The sequence below is a fragment of the Typopeltis vanoorti genome, chromosome 14, assembly GCF_054136105.1.
Source record: "Typopeltis vanoorti isolate ZY-2024b chromosome 14, IOZ_Tvanoo_1.0, whole genome shotgun sequence".
Lineage (NCBI taxonomy): Eukaryota > Metazoa > Arthropoda > Arachnida > Uropygi > Thelyphonidae > Typopeltis > Typopeltis vanoorti.
In genome coordinates, this window is record NC_143562.1 from 99,160,682 (window position 1) to 99,185,876 (window position 25,195).

Genomic DNA, 25,195 nt, shown 5'->3' on the forward strand with positions numbered 1-25,195 from the left:
TTTTATTAATTGTTGACAATGCACCAAGTCATCCGCATTTAGAACATCCAAATGTGCAGGTAGTGTTTTTCCACCCAGTACAACAACCATTATTCAGCCATTATATCAAAGCATAATTGCTACTTTTAAAACATCTAAAACAGTGCCAGTACATTGGATGGCTAATAATACAAAGGCCTAGGTTACAACTGCTGTATTTACCGAATGGTTCAATAATTGCTTTGTACCAGAAGTGGAAACATATATGAAGCAAAAAGCTCTCGATTTTAAAGTTTTATTAATTGTTGACAATGCACCAAGTCATCCGCATTTAGAACATCCAAATGTGCAGGTAGTGTTTTTCCACCCAGTACAACAACCATTATTCAGCCATTATATCAAAGCATAATTGCTACTTTTAAAACATATTATGTTAAGCACACTTTTCAATTTATATTGGCTAAACTAGAAAATGAATCATTAACAGTGACTGAGGTTTGAAAAATTTTTTTTTCTATTTTGGACTGTTTAAATCATGTTGCATCTGCTATCGCTGAAATAAGACCACAAACTTTAAATGCCTGCTGAAAAGCAGCTTGGCCTGGATGTGTTACAAACAGTGCAAACATTCAAACATCTACATTATCAGCTGAAATCATTACTTTGGCACATGAAATTGGTGGAGAAGGTTTTGATACATTTATTGATGTAGACGAATTGCTTGTGGATAATGCCTTAAGTGACGATATTATTGGATATCGATTAACTTTAGATATCGTCGAAGATCCAGACAACGATAGTGAAGCAGAAGAAAAACCTGTCCCCATCAGTGCAAATATTCGAGGTCTTGAACTGTGCAATAAATTGGAAAATCATTTTCTTGTTAATGACACAAATTCTGAAACGAGCCTTTAAATTCCAATGTGAGCTGAAGAAGTGTATGTCTGGATATCACGAGCTGTATAAAAATTAGAAATCATCATTGCAAAGTTTAATCACTGATTACATTGTCAGAAGAAAAAAATCAGCAAAATTCTGTTTGTAAAGAACCACTGCCTTTACTATACAGATCTGATGCACTGGCTATCTCTTCTGGTGTTGAAAGTGATTTTGCACCAGTTCGCAAACATTGCCGAATATTGTCTAATAGCGATGATAATTCTGATGCAAAAAATGTAAAAAAAAAAAAATGTTACTTTTCAATAAAATTAAATGAATAAAGCTTTAAAACAAACTTAAGCATTTTTATTTTCCAGAATTTTTATAAACTTTATGTGATTTTAGGTTTATTTTAATTCATTGTTTCGTTTTTAGACAATTATGGAATGTATCCCTAATATTTCAACATAAGTTAGGTCTTTTTTGTCAATTTTTTATATTTTATATGTAGTTTTCTGTGGAATGTATCTAAGCATAAAAAGAGACCCGACTGTGTATAGAAATTAATGTCACGAAATAGACTAATATAGGCAAAAGTAACCATGGCTTTGTACATAACAATAAAATTATTTTTTAAAATTTTATTTATTCTGATATATATTTCAATGTAAGATTTTATTAATACAATAGGTTAATAACTAAGATTAAAAAGATGAAAATAAGTTATTTATTCGATAAGATATGAATACAGAGCTCATTATTAAACATTCATTATTCTAAAATAGTTTCAAGTGCATCCATGTCTTGCTTTTACACAAAATCAGCATCTGAAAAATACAAAGTAAATTTACACTTTTTACTAAGATATTTTATTATTTCAAGGCTTCTCAGAGTCATTAGATTCATTGTGGCACATTACATTTAAACACACTTTACATACCTCATCTTGAAATTGCAAAATCTGCACACTAATTACCTGCAATGATAATACGTTCCACTACCATCCATGAAAAAATCTACTTTTCATTTCATGATGTCAAAAACTTATAGCTTCAAAGAATGACTGCTTGTTTTTTGCTCAATCATATCTCCTCTTTGCAAATCACACACTCTCTCAATCTATACATTCCACAGTCTCCCTAACAACCTTAGTTACTTATCTCTGGATCTTCTCCAACATTTTCAAATCTCCCAAAATGCTAGCTACAACAGCACAATTACATTCTTATCCCTGCTTGTCAATGCTCTTGGCTTTTCCTTAAACAATGAGTAAGGAAGTTGTGCTATATATATAATACTCCTATTTAACATCTTTTAAGATCACCAAGATTATTTCTGCTATCATCTTTCCATATTTTAGGTTTTGATGGCTTTTTTTTCTTCTTCAGTGAGTAATGCCATATAAGGATAAATATAAAAGAAGATATTAAGAAAAGAGAAGATGATACAAAAAATCATTGATGAAAATAGAAACCTCAGAATTCTAAGAAATTATCTTTCATCTGGAAGAAAGAATATTATAGAAATCACAGAAGAAGCAAAAATTTTCTGCATGAATCTGTATAAAAGGAAAGAAAGAAAATTTCAGAATCAACAGAAACAATGGATTATGACAATACCTATGATATACCTCCATTAGAAATCTTTGAAAATGAAAAAACAATAAAGCTGATAAAGAAAATGATTTAATAATAGAGATGATTAAAGAAGGTGGGGATATTCTAAAATTGTTTTAGAATTAAATAAATAAATTAAAACTAGAAACTACAGACCAATTAGTTTGTTATCCCACATTTATAAGCTTTTCTATAGAATTATAACCAATAAATTAGAAAATATGATTCGATACAATCTTCTAAGCAAGCTGGTTTCAGAAAGAACTTCAGTACAATAGATCATATTCAATCAATATGCCTGATTATTGAAAAATGCAATGAATACAACCTTCCTCTTCATATGGCCTTCAGATTTAAAAAAAAAAAGCTTTTGATTTCATTAAAACATCATCAATAATAGAAGCCTTCAGAGATTATGGCATTGAAAAACAATTTATTGACATAAAATATATTTATGAAAATGCTACAGCAAGTATCATTCTCAGTGATATAAGCAAAAAATTTCACATAAATCAAGGAGATATGATGAGTAATTTAGAATGGTCCAATAAAGGAGTCAATATTAATGGAATTAAACAATCTAAGATTTTCTAATATTCTTATTATTGCAAACAATATGAAAGATTCAATAGAAATTATAGAAGATCTAACAACTAAATCAATAGAAACTGGATTACACATTAATTCTGGAGAAAAAAATAAATAAATAAAATAAAATAAACCAAAAAAGGATACGATGAAAGGCACAACATTATTAAGGTAAACAATAAAGAAACTGAAATAGTAGATGAGTATGTATACTTAAGAAAATTGTTAACAATAAAGAAACAAGGAATCATGGAAGAAGTGAAAAGTTTTTAAACAGCAAAATAAAACCTGAGAACAGAGCAAGACTGTTCAACCAATGTGTATTGCCTGTTATGACATACAGAGCAAAAACCTGGTCAATCAAAAAGGAAATAAAAAATGCAAATAACAGAAAGATGCCTGTTAAACATAAGACTCAAAGATAAAATTAAAAATGAAGAAATAAAAGCGAAAACAAAATTTTTAGATATTGGAGAAAACATACTTGAAAGAAATGGGAATGGGTGGGACACATTACAAGATTCAAGGACAATAGATGGATAAAAGTTATACTGGGGTGGCAGCCATATGAAGGTAAAAGATCAGCTGGAAGACCTGAAAGAAGATGGTCAGATAATATAAGGAAGACAATTGGAACTTCCTGGCACCAACAAGCTCAGGATAGAAACAGATGGAAAGAACTGAGACACACCTATAGCCAGAAGTGGCTATGCCATGTATGCTGACTACATTCTCCCTGGGTATTTTCTAGGACTAGTTATCTCATATAATAAATTTCCCAAGTTATCACTCCAGACACCCAGAATATATATATATCTTCAATTTGTATATCTCTGAGTGAGGTTTGTTAAAGAGCCTAATTAGGCTCTGTATTCAAAAGCTGGTAGATAGTACTCATTTTGTACAGAGGACAACATGGCATTTTGTAATTTATTTACATTTTATAATGAAGTGACCATAGTGGCAGATAAGAGGAATGAATATACTACAGAGATTTTGAATTTTGACAAGGCATCTGAACAGGATTCTACATTACAGGTTATTATATAAAAAACTCAAATATGTAAAGTGTGACGGACAGAAGGAATGGCTGAATGATGGTTATCAGAAAGTATTGCATAAAAATGCTTAGAGAAAGTGATCAGTGGGATACCCAGGGTCATGGAAAACTGTTGTTTAATCTATATATATTAATGAGATTGGGGTTGGTTTGGAGAGTAATATAAAGTTAGGAAGGGTTATATAAGGGACATTTCTGATACAGAATTGAAAGAGAGTTCCAATTCTGAAAGTTGATTTTGGACTGAGACACTGATAATTTGCTAAATAAGTCAATGAAAGTGACAGAAAGTTAATGTTTAGAGGATACAATGTTAAGGTGGTCACATCATCATCAGATAACTTCAATGTTACAAAGAACAAACTTGTAAGAATAAGGAAGTCATTCTCCCACTTTACAAGACTCTGATAGCACCACATCCCACCACAGACTCTGATAGCACATGTGGTGAACCTAAATAAGCACAGTGGTCAACTGAAAAGATCCAGTGGCAGGTAACCATGATGATATGTGGCTTATCAAATTGTGTATAGAAGGAGAGAATGAGGAATCTGATCTTCAATGTTTGAGTAATAGTAGAGAGAAGACATGAAAGCAACATACATGTTGGTTAAGGGAATTGGTATAGAGAAAAAAAAGTAAGATTTCATTGCTCAGGGCAAGAACTCGAGGTCATCCCTGAAAACCAAGGCATGGTTAAGAAGCTTGTGAGGTGTGTGCTCTTCTCATAGCATGTTGAAAGCGCATCTTTCAGGAATGTTTTCAAATATATGGGTATTAGCCACTGTGTGACTTGGAACAGCCTGCTTAATAACCATCTTTGATGCCATCCATGCTTTTTTTTTTTCTTTCCATTTTCTAAGCTTTCTTAGTAGCTTTCAGAAGTATTTTCACACTTTCGTGATTTATTCTTTCTAAAATCATTCTGTAACTTTTATTTACCTACTTTTATACATAATTTAGCTTCTTATATTATTCCCTAATGCTTTTAAGTTAGAAACTTTTCATGGATTATTTTTTAGCTTCCTATGTCTGCCAAGAAGCTCTTAAACATTTCCTTCCCCCATATTTTGTAAATCTCTAAGAGTTGGTTTTTGTTTTTAAAGCACATTTGAAGGCGAAACATAGCACTTATGTGAACTATGATTTGAATCAATTCTCTATATGAATTGCTACCCAAAAATTGTACTCTTGAAGCTAGTTATGAAATTTCTCTGCTCATAGCTAAATCAGGAAAAAATCATACTACAGGGGAGGATTTAATTAAACCAGTGATATCAACTTTTCTTAAAACAGTTTTGGAGAAAGATGTCAAAGGTATGCCACTGAGCAATAACACTGTTAGCAAAAGAATAGATGAGATGGCTAAAGATGTGGAAACACAACTTATTGAAAAGTTGAGATCAAGGAAATTCTCAATACAGATGGATGAATCAACTGTAAGAAACAGTGAGGATGTATTGATGGCCTATGTAAGATATATTAACAATGGTGAATTTACTGAAGAGATGTTGTTCTGTGAAGCATTGAAAACCACCACTACTGATATATATAATATATACAATAGACTCAAAAATTATTTAGATGAAGCTCAAATATCAATGAAAAATATTACATCTTGTGCTACATATGGTGCTCCTGTTATGATAGGCAAGAACGTAGCTGTTTAAAATTAATGAAGGATGGCAATCCTGAAATGTTGCTTGTGCATTGTATTATTCACAGAGAAAATTTAGTTTCCAAAAAACTTTCACCTGTTCTAAATGAAATAGTGAATTCGGTTATGAAATGTATCAACACTATCAAAGCTAATGCCAAATGCGAGTGTCTCTTCAAACATTGTGAGGATAAAACTACTGACCATGTAAGACTACTGCTTCACGACGAGGTGAGGTGGCTGTTACAGGGGAATTGCTTGAGAAGATTCATGGAACTATTTGATATTCTTAGTGAGTTTTTGAAAGACAAACCTGAAATGAAACTCTTACAAACAGTTGATGGTCAAGCATTTGTGAGTTATTTGACAGATATCTTTGAAAAGCTGAATATGTTAAATAAGCAACTGCAAGGAGCAAATAAGACCCTTGTTGATGCACAGGCTAAAATATTTGGCTTTATTGCATTTCTGCAATTATGTCAAAAGAATGTTTGAGCCAAAAAATTTGACGAATTTTATTGGCTAAATAAGTGTGAGGTAACTGATGCTGCTATACTTGTTATTGTTGATCACCTGAGCAAAATGGCCTGTGATTTAAATGACAGGTATTCTGATTTAAAAGAAATTTATTTTCCATCTTGGATAACTCAGCCAATGCTAGTTGACCTAACTGCGGTGGCTATGCAGTATCAAGAAGAATTCTTAGATATGCAAAATGATGAGTCTATTAGAACTTTATTCAACATAAAAGGAACAATGGCATGGCTTTGTGATGAGACAGAAACGAAATACCCAAATTTAACTAGTTTTGCACGAAAATTACTGTTGCCCTTCCCGTCGTCATATTTAGTTGAATGTGTCTATAGTGGTGTAAATGACTTGTTACTGAAAAAAAAGAAATCGTCTGGATATCACAAACTAAGGGGATTTGAGATGGAAATTGATTAAATTAGTACCTCAAATAAAAACTCTTTGCAGAAGACATCAAGCTTCAAGGATCATATTAACTTGGATTTTATTTTCCCACGTTGAGTTTGATTTATGTTTATAATATACAAAGTGCAATATAAAATTTATATTATGTTTTTTCAGAACTTGGTTGACTATTATGCTAGAGGGGGTGGCATCAAAATCTTTGAGGTGGGGCACGATCCAAAAAAGGTTAGGAACTACTGAGTTGGGGCATGTAACTTTTAAGTCTTCTGTATAGGTGCATATTTAAACTGCCAGACAATTCTAATAGCAATCTTCTGCCCTTCAACAATCAGTTATCTTTCTCAGTATCAGATCAATAATGGCATTGTCTGCTTTCTGTCATCTTTGTCATTGGGGAAGTTATAAAATATCACAAGGGAAAGGCCTTTTCTCATACATGCACACATAAGCTAGTGAACAAATTAATCCAAAGACTTTCATTTTAAAGTAAAATTTTAATTTTGCAAGAAAATAAGTACAAAAATTAAACTCCAACTCTACCCAATAATTTATATGTGCTTCTCTGTTCCTAATAAGTTCATTATTTCACTTAGACACGGACTCTACCAATGTAGAACACATTTTTATTATTTCAGCATCTCGAACCATGCTTTGGTTTAATATCAGGAGAGTTACCTGGACACTGAAGCAAATGGATGTTGTGATTTTTGAGAAACTCTTTCACTTTTTTTGAAGTGTGTCATGAAGTGAGATCCTGTTGGAAGATGAGTTCTTTGTCTTTCTGTATCTCTTCTCCAATATTTTTATGTATTGGTCACTTTTCATCATACTGTCAACAGGCACAAGTGATGCTGGACTGTCATGTGTAAAACAACCCACATCTTTTTAGCTTGGTGTTTAAGAACTTGTTGAAGGCAGGCAGGCAGAAGTGTTCTTAGCCACTTATTTGCAAGAATAAGGTGCTCACTTTATAAGGAGAAAAGGTACCCGCCTCCCTAAACCTCTTCAAAATCGCATTAACAGTATCCAAATCAACACCAAGCTCATTGGCAATTTGTCTTTGAGTCACAGATGTGTGCTGAGAAAGATTACATATTTTGGAATGCTTTCTTGGAGACGTATCCATTTTATAGCTATACAAAATGAATAAAACACTACAAATATCAACTTTTTACATTAATAAAAGTGCACAGTACTATTAATAACATTGCAGAGACAGTTTAAAACATGCAGCACTCAACCAAACTAGTGAACTAAAACTAAAACCAAAACTATTGTGAATTGAAATGAAAACAAAACAAAAAACTTGATGAAAATTCGGCTTGTTCAGATTAATTTGTTTGCTACTGTATTATAGGGTCAATGACAGTATCACCAGCATATGCATATCATTAGTGTAGGAAATGTCAATCATATACCTTGTTTCTCTTACTACCACTACAGATTAAAATTTGGAAGGCAAGTCTAGTAACTACTAAAGAGAAACTAATTTAGACAGACCTAGGGAAATGACCAGAAAAAAAAAAAAAAAAAAAAATCTCTACAGTATTAAGTACAGAACTTAAAAATGCAGTAATTAATACAGAAACAAAGAAGAAATTAAAAGGAACTGAGAACTTTGATATATAATGGAGTCAGAAGAGACCAAAGGGCTCAGACAGCCATTATGATTGATTGCATAAATATATTTCAAAACAAATAAATTACCACAGATATTGGAATCAAAGAATAATACAGTAGAAGTTATATTAAAAATAAACAGAACATCATCATCATCAAATTCCTGATATATATATACCCTCAAGGGGGTGTACAGAAAAAAAACAGAACTTGCTCAAGAAGATGGAAGAGATGATAGCACTGAATCATAATTAACAATTACAAAGTGTGTATAATAATCATTAGTGTAAAAATCCATACTTAGTATTCATATCTCGTCATAAAATTTCTTAGCATGAATTCTTACAAAGAATCCAATGTATGTTTTTATAATTATAATAGTACTAAAGAAAAAAAAAAGTTACTATTAATATAATTGCAGTTTCAATTTAAAACACAACAAACAAATTATGAAGGTCATCACCATATATGGGGTGCTTAAGGATCAAAGTTGTATAATTGGGAGAATATCTCCATACAGCCTTTTATGGAATGCGGAGAACTAACTGGGGTTTCTGACCTAATGTCAAATCCTCACCTTTTCATTATGCATATGTCAGGAGACATATTTAATCCAATATTCTTATTGGATTAAACCATAATGCAAAATGATGGTACCAGACAGAATTTCATGCTGGCTGGAGCATTGCACAGTTAAACAAAGCCAACGTTGTTTTTGCCAGGGAACCAGGGCAAACTCAGCTACTGGAATAAATCTACAACACATCCCAACTCAATATCAACAGAACTCAAGATTGGTACTATCAACATAAGAAGCATCAATGGAAAAGAAATGGAACTAGCAGAACAATTGGAAAAGTACCAGATCGACATAATAGGCATGACTGAAACAAGACAAAAACAGGGGAGATCTTTCTAAGCAAAAAATACAAAATACAAAAAATTCAAGCAATAACAATCAGGTAAAAGAGAGAGTAGCTATACTAAATATGAGGATAATCTTCTTGAATGGCAGGCAATATGGACAAATATCAGAATGGGAAACTAGACAATGTGACTTAATTCTGCTTATGGTCCCACAGAAGGTTTACCAAGGAAGAAATGGAGGGATTTTCTGAGGCATTAGAGAAGGAAGCTGGCACAATGAAAAAAAGAAAAGTTAGTTCTTTTGGAGATCTCAACAGTAGAGTAGGAAATGATTACCTGGTAAAATTTGGAGAAAAGTGCAAAGCTAATAATTGTAAATACCTGCCAGGTTTCTGTTCAGAACATGGATTAGTTATTACTAACACCATGTTTCAACATAAAAATGTGCACAAATTCACATGGAGAGAATATGCTAGAAATAACTATAGGCTTATCAACTATGTTATTGTTATAAGCAATTATTTTTTTCCACTGTTTCGGAACAAAAGAGTATACAGCGAGTTTCAAATTGAAAGTGATCACCATTTAGTTTTGAGCAGGATAAAACTGAATTGCATACTGAAAAGCATGTGCAAGAAAGTTTTAAAATCAGAACTCCATGGTGGACTCAGGAAGTTAGAGGCAGTCAAGTAAAAGAAGAAAGTGTATGGAAGGTTCCTGGCAAGTAAATCAGTTTCTGCTCTTAGAGAATACAGAGAAAAATGTAAAAAAGAAAAGCATTGTGTAAAACTAGCTAAACAAATGTCATGGGGAGACTTTAGTAACACCATAGAAAATAAATATCAAGAAGGTCGCAAAATATTTTGGAGGCACAAAAAAAAGATTTGAAATGGAAGAAAAAGTACTGTAAAAAGAATCAGAGATGATAAAGGTGACATGAAAACTGAAGATAAAAATATTCAAGATGTCTAAATTAAATACTTCAGGAATTTGGTTAGGAATACATATCAGTACTTGAAGTAAAAACGTAATCGAAAATCTGAAATGCAGCTGAAGTAGATGAAATTTGACCACAAATGGTGAAATATGGAGGTATAAAAGTTTTACGGTGGCTGCACTGCATAATTCAGAACGCCTGGTCAGAAAGTCAAATTCTGGATGATTGGAGTAGAGCTCTCAATAGCACCAATGTATAAAAATGAATGTGAGGATTTACAGAGGAACTTCCCTAATGAATATTATTGTAAAGAATTATGCAAGTATACTCGCGAAATGGCAAACAAAAAAAAATTGTGGAAGGAAAACTTGGTAAAGAACAAGCTGGATTCAGGCCAAATAGAGGTTGTCAGGATTAATTTTTCACTTTAAAGCAAATAGCTGAGAAATTTTGGAAATACAACAAGAATTTGTATTTAAGTTTCACCATCAATTTCCTGTCATGTACCCTCAAGGGGTGTACAGGATATGATAGTACTACATGAAAAAAATTACATCATTACTAACTTCCTATCTATAATTTTCCTCCAAATCAGTCTGTTACTTGTCAAGCTCCAACATTATCAGATCTTATATTTCTACCGTCTAAGGCACTTTGTACCATATCATTCCACTTATTTCTTGGTCTTCCTCTGGGTCGTTTTGCTGCCAACCTGGCAGAGAACACTTGTTTTGCTAATCTTTCCTTTCTCGTTCTCTTTAAGTGACCATACCACCTGTGATTAGCTCTGCTAACGCATTCCTGGATGCTGACAATGTCAAGTTCTTTCCTAATATCCTCATTTTTAATATGATGTTGCCATTGATGCCATGTGTTCATGATTATAATCTTTCTCAGGATCTCATAACTGAAGTCTCTAGTATTTGGTCAAGTGTTTTACTTCTGACCCAGCTCTCAGATCCATAAGTTAAAACTGGTTTGAACACTGTCATGTATACAGCTAATTTAGTGTTCCAACTAATTTCTCTCTTATTCCATATGAATTTATTCAATTGACTTCCTACCATACCAGCTTTGTTGATTCTGTTGTCTATTTCTATATTTAATTTACTACCTTCACTAACAATCGTGCCTAAGTAGCTGCAATGTTTTACTTGTTCCACAGGTTCTCCATTCACAACACAGTTGACATTTTCAATGATTCTGCCTATTTTCATTGTCTTTGTCTTTTTATTGTTGACCTTCATACCATATCTATTACAACAGTTATTCAATTTAGTCAGAGAATCTTGCAGACTTGTAGCGGATTTATTTAGAAGTATAACATCATCCACATAAAGCAAAGAGCTGACATTAACATCTCCAATTTTGATATCATGTTTAATACCACTTTCCTTCATAATGTGATCCATATAGATAATGAATAACAGAGGGGATAATGTACATCCTTGTCTCACACCAGATTTAACATTATCTTCCTGTACTTCCTTCAATTCTAACTGCTGACTTACAACTCAAATAAAGACTAAGCATTGCTTGATATAATGCCCCATTGACACCATATAACTGTAGTGTATTGAATAGCTTCTCTCTTGGTACCTTGTCACATGCCTTTTCCAAATCGACAAAACTTAAATACAGATCTTTGTTATATTCCCATGATTTCTCCACTATTTGTCATAAAGTGAAGATCTGATCCTCACAGCCTCTATTTGGCCTGAATCCAGCTTGTTCTTCACCAAGCTTTTCTTCCACAATTCTTCTCAACCGTTTCTCAAGTATACTTGCATAGATCTTGCCAGGAACACTCAGTAGGGAAATACCTCTGTAATTCTCACATTCAGTTTTATTTCCCTTTTTATATATGGGCACTATTAGAGTTCTACTCCAATCATTGGGAATTCGTCCCTCTGTCCAGGCTTTCTGAACTATGCTATGCAGCCACCGTAAGACTTTTATACCACCATACTTCAGCATTTCTGGTCAAATATCATCTACTCCTGCTGCCTTTCCACATTCCGGGCTTTTGATGGCTTTTTCTACTTCAAGTATGGATATGTATTCCTGGCAGCATGCCTGTTGAGTGTTTTTTACCACTGTACTATCACTGCTTGTTTCATTTAGCAGTTTTTCAAAGCAATTACTCCATACTTCAAGGATATGTTTTTCTCCCATTTTCATGTCACCTTTATCACCTCTAATTCCTTTTACAGCACTCTTTCCTCCATTCCTAAGCTTCTTTAACAACCTCCAGAATATTTTTCCACCTTCTTGATATTTATTTTCTGTGTTCTTGCCAAAGTCCTCCCATGACTTTTTAGCTAGTTTTACACACTGTTTAGCTTTCTTACATATGTCTCTGTATTCTCTAAGAGCACAAGCCTGACTTATTTGCCAGGAACTTTTGATATGCTTTTGTTAAGTTGTGAATGAAGATATTTTGCATGTTTTAATACTTCATTCACATTTAACATAATCCACCATGTCATAAGCAAGACTTGTAAATATTATTTGTTGTTAGCCTCTTGCTTGTAATATATTATTCATATAAATGCTTAGAGTTTTGTTTGTTATTAATTAATTATTTAATCTTAGAATATGTAATAATAATGAAAAGACTCTATATAAACATGTCATTCATTTTATTTAGTTTATTCTGTAAAATTTATTATAAGAAACTGTGTATGTAACTTTAAATGTATATTATATGAATTGTGATATATCTTTTATTTCTGTATGTAAGGGTGATTTTATGTAATTCTTCTTATTGGATTTGATTGGCTGCTAAAGGAGAAACGGAGCTTGTTTTTAGTCAGCACGTGTTTAGAACGTGAATAGGCAATGTATATGGAGAGAAGCCAGTGGATGTAAACTGAACTGGTTAGAACCGGATTTTGGTGGGAAGAATGAACGTATTTAATTGGAAAACGAAAATAAAAAGGGGGAGAAGCGTTCAGGACAGCAAGGAGTGAAGTAACAGGTGGCAGTAAGGGGATTTGGGAAATGCCGTAAATAGATTAAGAAAGGACCAAAAAATTAATAGGCAATTCGGAATATTTCCACAGAATTCTAAAATTACGACAAATTCCAATTGTTTTGAGGAAGAATAGTGCAAAGCTAAATTTAATGCATATAAGAAAATAAGGAATATGTAGATTACCTAAAACGAGTGCGTCATGACTTGCGAAGCTCTATGTTTAATATTTCAGTTATTATAGTGAAGATTTCTTTTGAATAGTGTTACTTCAAAGTAATACTTAACTACAGTTTTAAGTGTGCCTATAGTGAATCCAATGTGTAAAAGGTGTAACCTTTTACACATTGGTAAGAGCAGTCTTTTTTATATTTCAGCATGAAGAAATAAGAGTTAGCTCCACCTGATATATCTTAACATTAACTGTGGCGTTCTACTAAAAATAGCCAAAGTAAGGAGCTTTAAAGTGTTTCCCCCTTGAAATGATAACTTCCTCATAATTAAATTAAGTGTTTGTTGACTAAGAGAGAATTCTACCTTAAGAATAATTACTGTAAAATTCTGGAACATTGAACTGTGTGAACCATTTTCAATTATTCGGAAGAATATAGAATTGACAGCTGAATGTTTAATGCCTAATGTTTTATGTTTGTTATGAATATTTGAACTAAGTAGATGTATAAAAGAATTGAATTATCTCATTGAATAGAGACAAGTTGTGATAATAGTATTTAGGCATTGGAGAATAAGATCTGTAAATTTAACTTCAATTTTTAAACCAAACCGAGAGGCTACTAGTGTCTCAGAGATATTTTGAATATTGTTCAATTAGATTATCTTGCTTAAAAAATTATGCTTAAATGTACATGTTCTATAACACTGTATTAAATGTTTATTTTATTGAATTTAATTTGTTGTTTGCCTGATTTTTCTTCATTTCACCACTCATAAAATTTATTCGAACCTTGCAGAAGCCTTAAATGATAACATTAACCTCGACCTGTATAAAGTGAGATTGCAAAAGTTAGTTGATGATTGATTCCTGTGTATTATATAGACTAATCTGAATATAGGGTGGCTCAGGATAATATAAATTTTCTTATATTCGGATCAGTATCAATCAGCATCTAACAAAATAAAAAACGGAATTTAAAGAAATAAGAATAGATCCAACTAACCAACATAAATGGATCAATTAGCAAGGTGGACGACACAACAAAATTGGTTCTATTTTGTTGTGTCGTCCATCTTGGTAATGTCTCAATCAATGATACTATCCTACTCTTACAGAACATATTTCCACAGGACATCACGGCCCTCTTTGTCCATGTACTCCGCTCTGGATATTTCGTGTGGCAAAACAATTTTTACCTTCAAAAAGAGGGTACAGCCATGGGCTCACCCCCCCCCCCCCAATAGCGAATTTTTATATGGAATATTTTGAGCAACGAGCTCTAGAATTGGCGTGCCTAAAGCCCAAAATTTGGCTCAGATACGGCGACAATATTTTCACCATTTGGTCCCACGGCCGCCAAGCACTAGATACATTCCTTAGCCACCTGAACAAACAACACAAATGCATCCAATTCACGATTGAAATTGATAAAAACAACTCTCTTCCATTCCTAGACACACTTGTCACACGTCTTCCTTCAAGCTGTCTCTCCTTCTCAGTTTACCGCAAGCCTACACACACAGGCCAGTATATATACAAAACTTCTTATCACCACCCAACACAAAAACTAGGGGTCATAAGCACCCTTAAACACAGAGCTCAAACCATTTGTTCAAATGAACACGCTCTTAACCATGAATATGAGACCATCAAACATACCTTTATAAAAAATGGATACAGTATAAAAACCATTCACAAGATCCTCCACAAAGATACCACTATAACAAAAAAGATTTCAAGAATGCTATTGCTATACCATGTTAGAGGCATTTCTTAAAAAATAGACAGAACATCTACACAAATACAACATCAAAACCACCTTTAAACCCCCGACAAAATTAAGACACCTACTGAGTTCTTCCAAGGATCCCCTGCCACACTTAGCCCACCCAGGGGTTTACAAAATAGACTGCACATGTAACATACCATACATAGGGGAAACAGGGCGAACCATCCCAATCAGAAAGGATGAACACAAACATCACATAAAATACCTCCATTTTGGAAAAACCGGCCTTTCTGATCACGCACTCCAAACATACCACAGAATTGACTGGAAAGGTACCAAGTCCCTACACCGCACCAGAACCTGGTTCAAGCGGAAATTGAAGGGAGCATGTGAAATGCTCAAACATGATCCGAATCTGAATAAAAATGGTCTTACAATTCCAAGAATGTGGAGGACCCATCTACAACCTTCATAGCAACCACGAAGAAAAATCTCAATACAAGAAGACTTGGTGGAGTGTTTTTTTTTTCTTTTTTCCCTCCTGAACATTCAATAGCAACCTATACTGTACAAATCCAGAAGATAATCATAATATAACAATATAAACTGTATAATTCCAGAAGAATCCTAGTACATGAGGACTTTAGCAGAGTTTATTGTAGTTTTTATTTTATTTTATTTATTTATTTTTTATCACTAGAGGGCAGGCTAAGAAAAAAGATTAGTTAACAACGTAGATGTAATTTACTTGTATAGAGTGCAACAGCATGTAGCTTGTTCTTATACACATGTATCCTTCTGAAGATGACCTCAATACAGGAGTTTAAACGTAAAGTTATTATTTTATTATTAATCAGTAAAATAATCTTTTCAATATGTGTTTTGTGTCCCTAAATTAATAAATATGAATGCTAATCACCGTGTAACCTTAAAAGAAAGAGTTACATCAAAATTGGTGATGTTAATCTTAACTCTTTATTTTATGCAGATGTTATACTTCTAAATAAATCCAGTACCTTGAAAATAACAACTGCATCCTGAATGGAGAATCTGTAGAACAAGTAAAAATTTCAGCTATTAGGCACAATTTTTAGACAAGATGGCAAATTAGATATGGAAACAGACAGCAGAATTAGCAAAGCTAATATGGTAGACAGTCAGCTGAATAAATTTATATGGAATAAGAAAGAAATTAGTCAAATACTACATCAACTGTATACAAGAACTATATATAAATTCAAACCAGTTTTAACATATGGATCAGAGCTGGGTTAGAAATAAAACACTTAATCAAAGACTAGAGACTACAGATATGAGAATCCTTAGAAAGATTAGGGGATTATGGCATCAATCTCAGTATCATATTAAAAATGAGGATATTAGGAAAGAACGACACTGTTAGCATTCAGGAATGTGTTAGCAGAGCTAATCTCAGATGGTATGGTCACTTAAACAGAATGGGAGAGGAAAGATTAACAAAACAACTGTTCTTTGCCAGGCTGGCAGGAAAAAAACCCAGATATAGGTGGACTGATAATGTTAAGAGTCTTGACAGATACGTGGAAGAAAATTGTTGATCAGAAGTTAGTAATAGTGTAATTTTTTCATGTAGTACTATCATATCTTGCACATCCCCTCAGGGAATTTGATGACTATGTTTTAACTTTTGAACAAGCTTAATTTATCTCCTCAGAGAACATGCCATTGAGTTGTTCAAAGCTATTGAACTGAATGAATGAAGGAGGAAGGAAGTTGACAATTTTAACCAACTAAATCAGATCATTATCAACCACTTGAGTTACTTGGATATGATGATTATTTTCCTTCTACCAAAAGAACCAAAGAGAAGATTTTTCATGGGTTCCGAATCCATTCAACTTTAGCAATACAACAAATGTTCTATTTGCAAATGAAGAAGATATGCTGACAGATCTTTCCCCAGACATAAGATTGAAAAATTGAAGAACAATTTATCAGTTGATAAATTTTGGATAAAAATTCATAGTAAGCATGAACCTTAAAGTAAAATATCATTCAGGCTCCTAGTCTGTTTTATTTCAATGTGCTTGTGCAGAAACGGATTCTAAACAATCAATACAACCTTTAAGAAACATCAAAATAGATTGAATTCAAGACAATACACCAAACACTAATAACTTGTTATTCGATGTAAACTCATATTTTTATTGAATTATTTCTAGAAACAGTTATCTTACTTTATTATTATTTATATTACACGCCATGTTTTCTTGATTGAAATATTTTTCACACAGCCTTTTACTGTCACCTGTTTTATAATTTTTTATGAAAATTTTTATAGGAAGCTCTGCAAAAAATAAAATATAATATAAATCACACACACACATCGAACTTTGGTATAACAAGCACTATGGGACCAACAAAATTTCCTCATTATAACCATTATTCACTAAATCTACACCTACCCCTGATTTAAATTCTCAATAAACTGAGAACAGATTAAAAAAAAAGTATCAGAGAGAAAATTAATATAATTATATACTAGATGTTATTTATATGAGTATGCTTATATAAACTACAATGCACTTAAAATTACAACAATTTATTTAAGACTAATGCTTAATACTAAACACAGTTTATTTCTCCATAATTAAAAACAATACTAATTAATAATAAACACAATTTCAATTAGTCTTTTAAAAACCAACATAAGGATGTTATGTTTGTTTTTAAATCAATCTAGCCAACTGTTATTACATACAAAATTGTGGCATTCAAATTGTTTAGCAAATTTTCCTCTTGAGCCTTCAAGATTTGATCATCCATTCAGAATGCAGCACTTCTTTGTGTAAAGCAATTTTTCAGTGATGTTTGTAAGCTGGCACACTTTCTAATCCCCCCCCCCCCCCGGTTATGTTGTTTTCCAGTGCCAATATGTAAACAACTTTATTCTTCCACAATGTTGATACTATTGAAGAGGACAAAGAAATCATTTTTACTTCAAATGATGACATTCAAACTCACAAATAATTTCGACTTTTTCGCTCTTTTAGTAGACATGTTTCTGAAGGAAGGGTTTGTTTTCAACTGATTTTAGAGTTGTGCCAATGTTTGGGTAAAGTGAGGGAAGAGGGTCAGATGCTAGATACTAGAGAGGTAGGCAGTGAGGAGATGATCCTCAAGGACCAGATTAGGTTATAAACTGGTATGTAATCTGATGCAGGTCGTCATGAAAGCCAAGTCACTCCTTCCATTGTCTATTCCAAGAACTACCGAAGCAGTTAAGAATGTTTGCATAGTTACTAAAATTTGTATGGTATATCCATGTAGTATGCTCATTATAAAAGTGAGCAAATATATGGGAATGTGCATAAATTAAAATCATTGTGCTTTTTGCTCATTACAGCTTTGATCTTATTTCTGTGCTCATTACAACAAAGTTTGACTGTATCTATGTAGGGTTCTGTTGTCTCAAAAGGTTTAAGAAACACTGCTCTAATATTTATTTAAACACACCTGCAGATGACCAGGTGATAATTAATAATTCTGGAATCATTAATTATCACCTTCGTGAAGTTCTAATCTCAAAGGAAATAACCAAAGATTTAAGAATAATAATCTAAAAAAAATAAACAAGGCTTTCAAATCCAAATTCAAATAAAAGTAAAACAGTAACATATAAGAAAATTTTTAACAAGTTAATTCTTTTACTTATTTATTACAAATGATTTCTACGAAGATGAGAAGGACATAAATAGGAAATTTATATAATTCATAAAAATAACTAGTGTAATAAATAAATTCTGTGCTTAAGCTTAACCTGGTACAAAGACTTACTAGCTCATACTAGCTATATGAATATTACTATAGGGAAGCGAAATGGGGATAATAATAAAAGATGAGCAAAGTCAACTCTCACTTTAACAAACTTTAAGGACAACAGGAATAGTTTGTTATAGTGAATGATTTGATGGTAGTGTATGGATGCTATAATGAAAGCCAACTCCAGCAGCTGGAATGAAATTTGCAAGAAAACAGTAAAAAAATCTGATCACAAAAGAAAAGTAATAGGGAAAATACAAAAATATAAACCCAATTCGATGAAGCATGAAAATAAAACAGAGGGTGGAAAAAAAGAGATCCATTGATGGCTCCTGATGCCTAACAGAATCCTTGATATGCATAAAATGATGATAACATATAGACTGCAATTCTGACATATATAGGGCACTGTTTTTAAAGCTTTTTGTTACCTTCGGCATTTTGATTAATCAGAAGTTCAATTTTTTTTTGTTATTGTTGGTTGATGCTTATCCTCATCATCAGTTATTATTGCAGCCTTATTATGAACGAATGCTATTGTAATCTATTAACTCAGGAAATATGATGATAACATATAGACTGCAATTCTCACTTATATTTTTTGTTGTTGTTGTTGTTTGATGCTTATCCTCATCATCAGTTATTATTGCAGCCTTATTATGAACGAATGCTATTGTAATCTATTAACTCAAGAAATATGATGATAACATATAGACTGCAATTCTGACTTATATATAGGGCACTGTTATTAATTCTTTTTGTTACCTTCAGCATTTTGATTAATCAGAAGTTCAATTTTTTTTGTTGTTGTTTGATGCTTATCCTCATCACCATCATCAATTATTATTGCAGCCTTATTATGAACGAATGCTATTGTAATCTATTAACTCAGGAAAACTGCTGAATGCAAACTCAGTGAAGAACATGTTGGATAAATTAAAACAGAGTTAACAAGACCAGACTTTTCTTAAAAGAAACAGCTGAAAAAATTATAGGAGAATAATAAGGATCAAGTATAGGTTTTATCCTACTTAATAAATTATATTTGTAATTAACCATTGCAAATATATTACCATTTTCATGTCAAGTATTTATCAATTTTTTCTGTCATCTCAGGGACAACTTTAAACAGGTCTGCAACTAAACCTAAATCTGCAACCTGGAATATTGGTGCCTCTGGATCTTTATTAATAGCAACTATGGTTTTGGAATCTTTCATTCCTGCTAGATGCTGTATGGCTCCAGATATTCCTACAGCTATATATAACTCCTAAAAATATTTTGGAAAGTATCATTAACAAATGAAATAAAATATCTTAATAATTTAATAACAGAAGCTGAATAATGAATTAATTTTTCTTATTAATCATTATTAACCTAATATTATAAAAAAATATACAATCTTTTAAATTTGACTTATTATCATTGGCAGTAGAGCAATTAAGGCAAAAAAAAAACGAATCTGACAGAATGAGATAATTTTGATTAATAAATATTCACTGTTATTTTACAGCCAAGTTACATCGAAGAAACTGATTCAAAACATAAAATTAGTAAATTCACCAAAACTACAGGCATGATTAATAATATTTTTAAGCCAAATTTGGTACAAAGAAATATTAGACTTAGAAATATTCAAAGTTTTAGCAAAACCCATAATATTATATGGAAGTAAGACATGAACAAAGAAGAAAATAGATTTTTACAAACTATAGAAAATTACAGAAATAAATGGATCCAATATGTAAATGGAATGTCACCAGAAAGATTACCAAAAAAAATACTAAATTATAAACCAAAAGGAAAAAGAAGTAGAGGAAGACTCCTAAAAAGGTGGTGTTAGACCAAAACAGGCCAGTAGGCCTAATACCATGGAAGGAAGAAGAAGAAAAGAAGATTTTACAGCCAAATAAGAAAATATTATTTGCCATTTCGCAAACTACAAAACACTGAAAAGCTCTTGAAATTGAATAACTCAAAACTTTTGAACTTTCAGCATGAAATGCCATGTTATTACACTACAATGTGTAAGAACACTGAAGCAAAGAGCTTTCAAGGTAGTAAAGGTATTAAACAAAAGGATAATAATATTGATACATTTTTATTTTACAGCCAAGCAGTACAGTAACGAGGGTATGAAGCGCCTGTGGCAAGTGTCTAACTTGTTCCCCCCCCCCCCTCCCCCCCTCCCAACCCAAAAATGACAAAAGGTTTGAAAAATTTAAATGTAACAAGTTAAATTTTACTAAATGCAATATGTTAAATACTTACTATTAACTCCATCAAAATGAGTTGCGGTGTGTTGCAGAATTTGTGTGTCTAAAGTGGCGTATTGCAAAATTTAAAAACACAATATAAAATAGCGGACTTTTATATCTATTTATTTATTTTTAACAATTTTTACGTTTTGCGCCCCAAACCTAGTTACGCCCATGGCGGGTGCCTCTTTTGCCACGCCCTCGTTATGGCACTGCAGCCAAGTAAGCAATATTTTCCTTTTGAAACTTGAGAAGTCTTGAAAGTACAGATGACTCTTACTACAGACAATGTGGAGACCATAAGGACCATATTCCACCTATGGAGCTTTGGTTGGGAATTTTAGTGGTGAGTGAGTGAGTTCATTATAACTTGTTCACTATAGTGAGTCAACTGCAAGTGATAGCTTATGAGAATTATAACCTATTGTTGTACTACTTAAAAGATAGGTATGCAAAGTAGCGAAACATGTTATGTTTTAAAGCTTTCCAATAACACAATGCAAACAGTCAGCAGTCTAATCCTTAGTCCACCCATGGTGCTAATGATAAGCCTAACAACCTTTCATGGGAGGAATTCACACAAAAAGTCACTACCTTCAGAAAAATATGAAGCATCTCTTGATGATGAAGGCCAAAAGCGTAAAAACACTTGACTATTAGTGCAAACTTTTGTTTGCTCATTCTTGGATAAAGGATTAAAACAAGAATGTAATATTTTATCAAGTTTGATTTACCTTATGACTGAGTTAAAAAATATTGCAGCAACTATCTTATAGAGAGCATTTTAATAATAAAGGTCAAAACTAGCACGGGAAGTGAAGTTTTCACACAATGCATGGCAATCTAAAGGGAATGTATACTACAGGACTGTAGTATACATTCAAATACTTCCTAAAGGGAATGTATACTACAGGACACTGAGACAATGTGATGAAAAGTCAACAGCCAATATATACAAGTAGCATTTGCAAAGATGCTTCACATGCAAACTTTTGTATATAATTTCAAGTATAATAATTTACTTTCTAAATAAATATGAAAAACATGAAAAAAGTGACCAAGTAATTTAACTTGCTACCACTATTCCAATATACTTTTCTTCTTCTCTAGCTGGAAAAAAAAAAGTTCACTGGCAAAAAGACACCACACACCAATTTGCTTGTAAAAGAAAATTCTAATGAGCAAAATGTTTAATTAACAGTGCATATGTCCATTTCCCTAATTATAGAAAAATGATTTATAGTAATTTATAAACCTTCTGATTTATAGTGTTTCATAACATTCTTGCTTCAGCTCTGTTTTCTTGCAGTTTGGTTAAATGTTTCTCAAGAGTAATGTGCCAATCTTCCATCAGCTAACATATGCATTCACAGCTGAACAAGCTTGGTAATGTTCATAAACATTTCAGGTGGCTGACCCTTTAGCAAAAGCAAAAATGAATAATACATGTCCAACTCATTCAAATTCTAACAAATCGCCAAGGTTATACTATATAACATATTCAGTAAAACTGCGATGATTTGTTTAACATATAATGTTCAAGGATTGGTTAACTGAGAATTTGGTTATTTAAATGTCGGATAATTTAGAGATCACTTCCATAGGAGATGTCAGTCACAGTAAGAACTTTATGAACTATCCAATTCTTAATGTACACTAAAGCAAACATTCTGCAGAAATGTGTTAGAGCAGCTTCCCCCCCCCCCCACTGATTATTTGGAAGGGAAGTAATACTAAAATAATCAACACTAAGCTACAAGTTAAACTCATGGAATGGCAGATAATTTCAAGCATAGTGATTCATTGCACGAATACAGGTTTCCACTGGTCAATTGTCCAGTTCACATGCTCTTTGCACCAGGCCAGATGAGTAGGCTTGTCCATTGTTGTGATTTTTGTCTTATGCGCCACTGCTCTTCCATGGAAACCCATTAAACAGTTCTTTTCATACAGTATTAGTGCTCATCATGGTGTTACTGGTGCTCTGGAACTCATCATGGATGGTCTGTACTGATTGTAGTCGGTTTTTTGCACGCCACCCGTTTTAACACCCCCCCCGTCTCTGTCAGTCATTTTGGGGTCACCTTGGGTGTTCTCCTGCACTAGTGATGCCAGAACATCACCATTTTTGTGGAGATGTTCTGGCATCACTAGTGTAGGAAACTGTTGATTTTGGATGCTCCAGTTGAGTGGCAATGGCATGTATGGACATGCTACCAATGTGACAGCCCATGATGACACCTTTCTCAAAGTCACTGAGTTCACATCATGTTGCCATACCACCTATATTCAACTGCTTCCTACTATCAGTACACTGGTTTTTATGTTATTAACAAACCTGGAATGTTCCATAACTTCAAATAACAGGGGTGTCTGGACATATTGGTAGATAGTGTATTTACATATGTGAATATTTTTTTGTCCATTTGTATTCCAATTTTTTGGTTAATTTTTGTTTCAATAAAAGTGGGTGGGTTCCTTTGCATAAATTTGTTTCTGAATTTATCCTCATAAAATTTAACATCAAAATCGTTAATATGAAAAAAAAAAATTATTTAATGCTTTAAAGCTTCAGATGACACTCAGCTCTTAAATATAATGCTCAGTGCAACTGATGCTTTATAGCATCCAACAAAAAAAAAGTGTTCCAGGTGATTAAAATTTATTTTAGCAACTCTATAGACTTAAAGTAATTTTAGCGCTAACTCTCGAATTTTCTATAAATTAAAAAAAAAAAAAAAATAGCAACTGGAGACATTCTTTCATAAATTAGTAGAAATCAACCTGCTAGGTCTCATCCTTATTTTTTAAATCTATTTTATCATTTTTATATTAGGTACTAGTTGGTTAATGTTTTCTGAGAAAGTTTTTTAGGAATAGCAATGTTAATGATTTCAGAGTACTTGTCTGAACACTACAGCTAAATTTGGAAGTAGACCATATTAAATGAAAGAAGCAGCTTGGTTTTCTATTTGAAGTATTCAATTCATTGGACTATTTATGAACATAATCAAAGTGGACAGTAAGGAGTGAGCAATTAGGAAACCCCCTTCCTTCTTTTTTTGCCTTATAAACTCTTAGTTACATACTCATGAACTGGCAAAGTCTACATGCTCACACACACACACAATAATGCAGCTTAGAAAGAGATAACATAAAGCCTCTCCTAGCCAAACCACTTTCCCACTATATAACATGTTGCAACAAATATGGAGCTGGTGCACCAGGTGAGTTAATAAAACCTCAGAAGCAAACTTTTCTCACTTCAAGGAAATTTCAATGTACTGGAAGCGAAATATGGATATTAAAACAAAAAGACAAACAAAGATTAACAACAGCGGAAATGAAGTTTATGAGAAAAACTGCAAAATATACCCTATTTGATCACAACAGAAACGAAGAAATTATGAAAGAATTAAACCAAGAACCAGTAATAGAAAAAATTAAAAAATATAAACATAAATGGATGGAACACATTCAAAGAATGTAAACAGAAAGATTACCAAAACAAGCCTTAAAGTACAAGCCATTAGGAAAAAGAAAACCAGGACATCCTCTTAAACAACGACTTCTAAGGCCGGAACAGGCCATGCTAGGCCTAAATCCTCGATATGCATGATGATGATGATATATGGTGGGAAATGTAGAGTTTGTGGACATATGGCCTCAGTGTGAAGCCACAGGTCCACATATAGAATCAGAAGACCTGTCCATAACTAAGGTGACTACAGTGCCTCGAACTGGGGAAAGTGATCATGTAGTCTTGACTTGGAAGATAGCAAACAAGTGTGTGTGGATGAACAAAAAATGCAGAATCTTGTATCTATCCAACATTATTGAATGGGTCACCTCTAGCCATCATATCAATTAGATGGCCGCTAGCCATCTAATTGATATGATGGCTAGAGGCCTAAGGGGATGCTGCAGTTTCTATAAACTAATGCTAGAAGCATTAGGAATAAGAGGGAGGAGTTTATGGCATTGGTTAGCACAACCTTGCCAAAGGTTATAGGCATTGGTGAGACTTGGCTAACAACAGACAACATAGTTACAGGGATAGAATATGATGGAATCAGGGGTATGAGAGTATTGGATGGTGTTATAGGATCAGAAGACATT

The 25,195-nt window shown here is 32.8% G+C and overlaps 2 protein-coding genes across 2 annotated transcripts in view; one reads left to right on the forward strand and one right to left on the reverse strand.

The window, feature by feature from the left end:
• Window positions 1–1,562: 1,562 nt before the first annotated feature.
• The window catches only part of wal (electron transfer flavoprotein subunit alpha wal), a 117,649-nt gene continuing 94,016 nt past the window's right edge, over window positions 1,563–25,195 (reverse strand). The window contains exons 9-10 of the mRNA XM_090404187.1: window positions 19,892–20,088; window positions 1,563–1,685 (exon numbers count right to left, since the gene is read on the reverse strand). Of these exons, the coding sequence (XP_090260313.1) occupies window positions 19,897–20,088 (192 nt within the window). The 3' untranslated portion in view covers window positions 1,563–1,685; window positions 19,892–19,896. The remainder of the gene's footprint in view (window positions 1,686–19,891; window positions 20,089–25,195) is intronic.
• Window positions 5,798–6,274, forward strand: LOC150099801 (protein ZBED8L-like). The gene has a single exon (XM_090403492.1). It carries the CDS (start codon window positions 5,798–5,800, stop codon window positions 6,272–6,274), a length of 477 nt encoding a protein of 158 aa, XP_090259618.1.

Bases quoted from the DNA above. Each gene is read 5' to 3' on its own strand.
- LOC150099801 (XM_090403492.1), top strand. From the start codon at position 5,798: ATGAAGGATGGCAATCCTGAAATGTTGCTTGTGCATTGTATTATTCAC.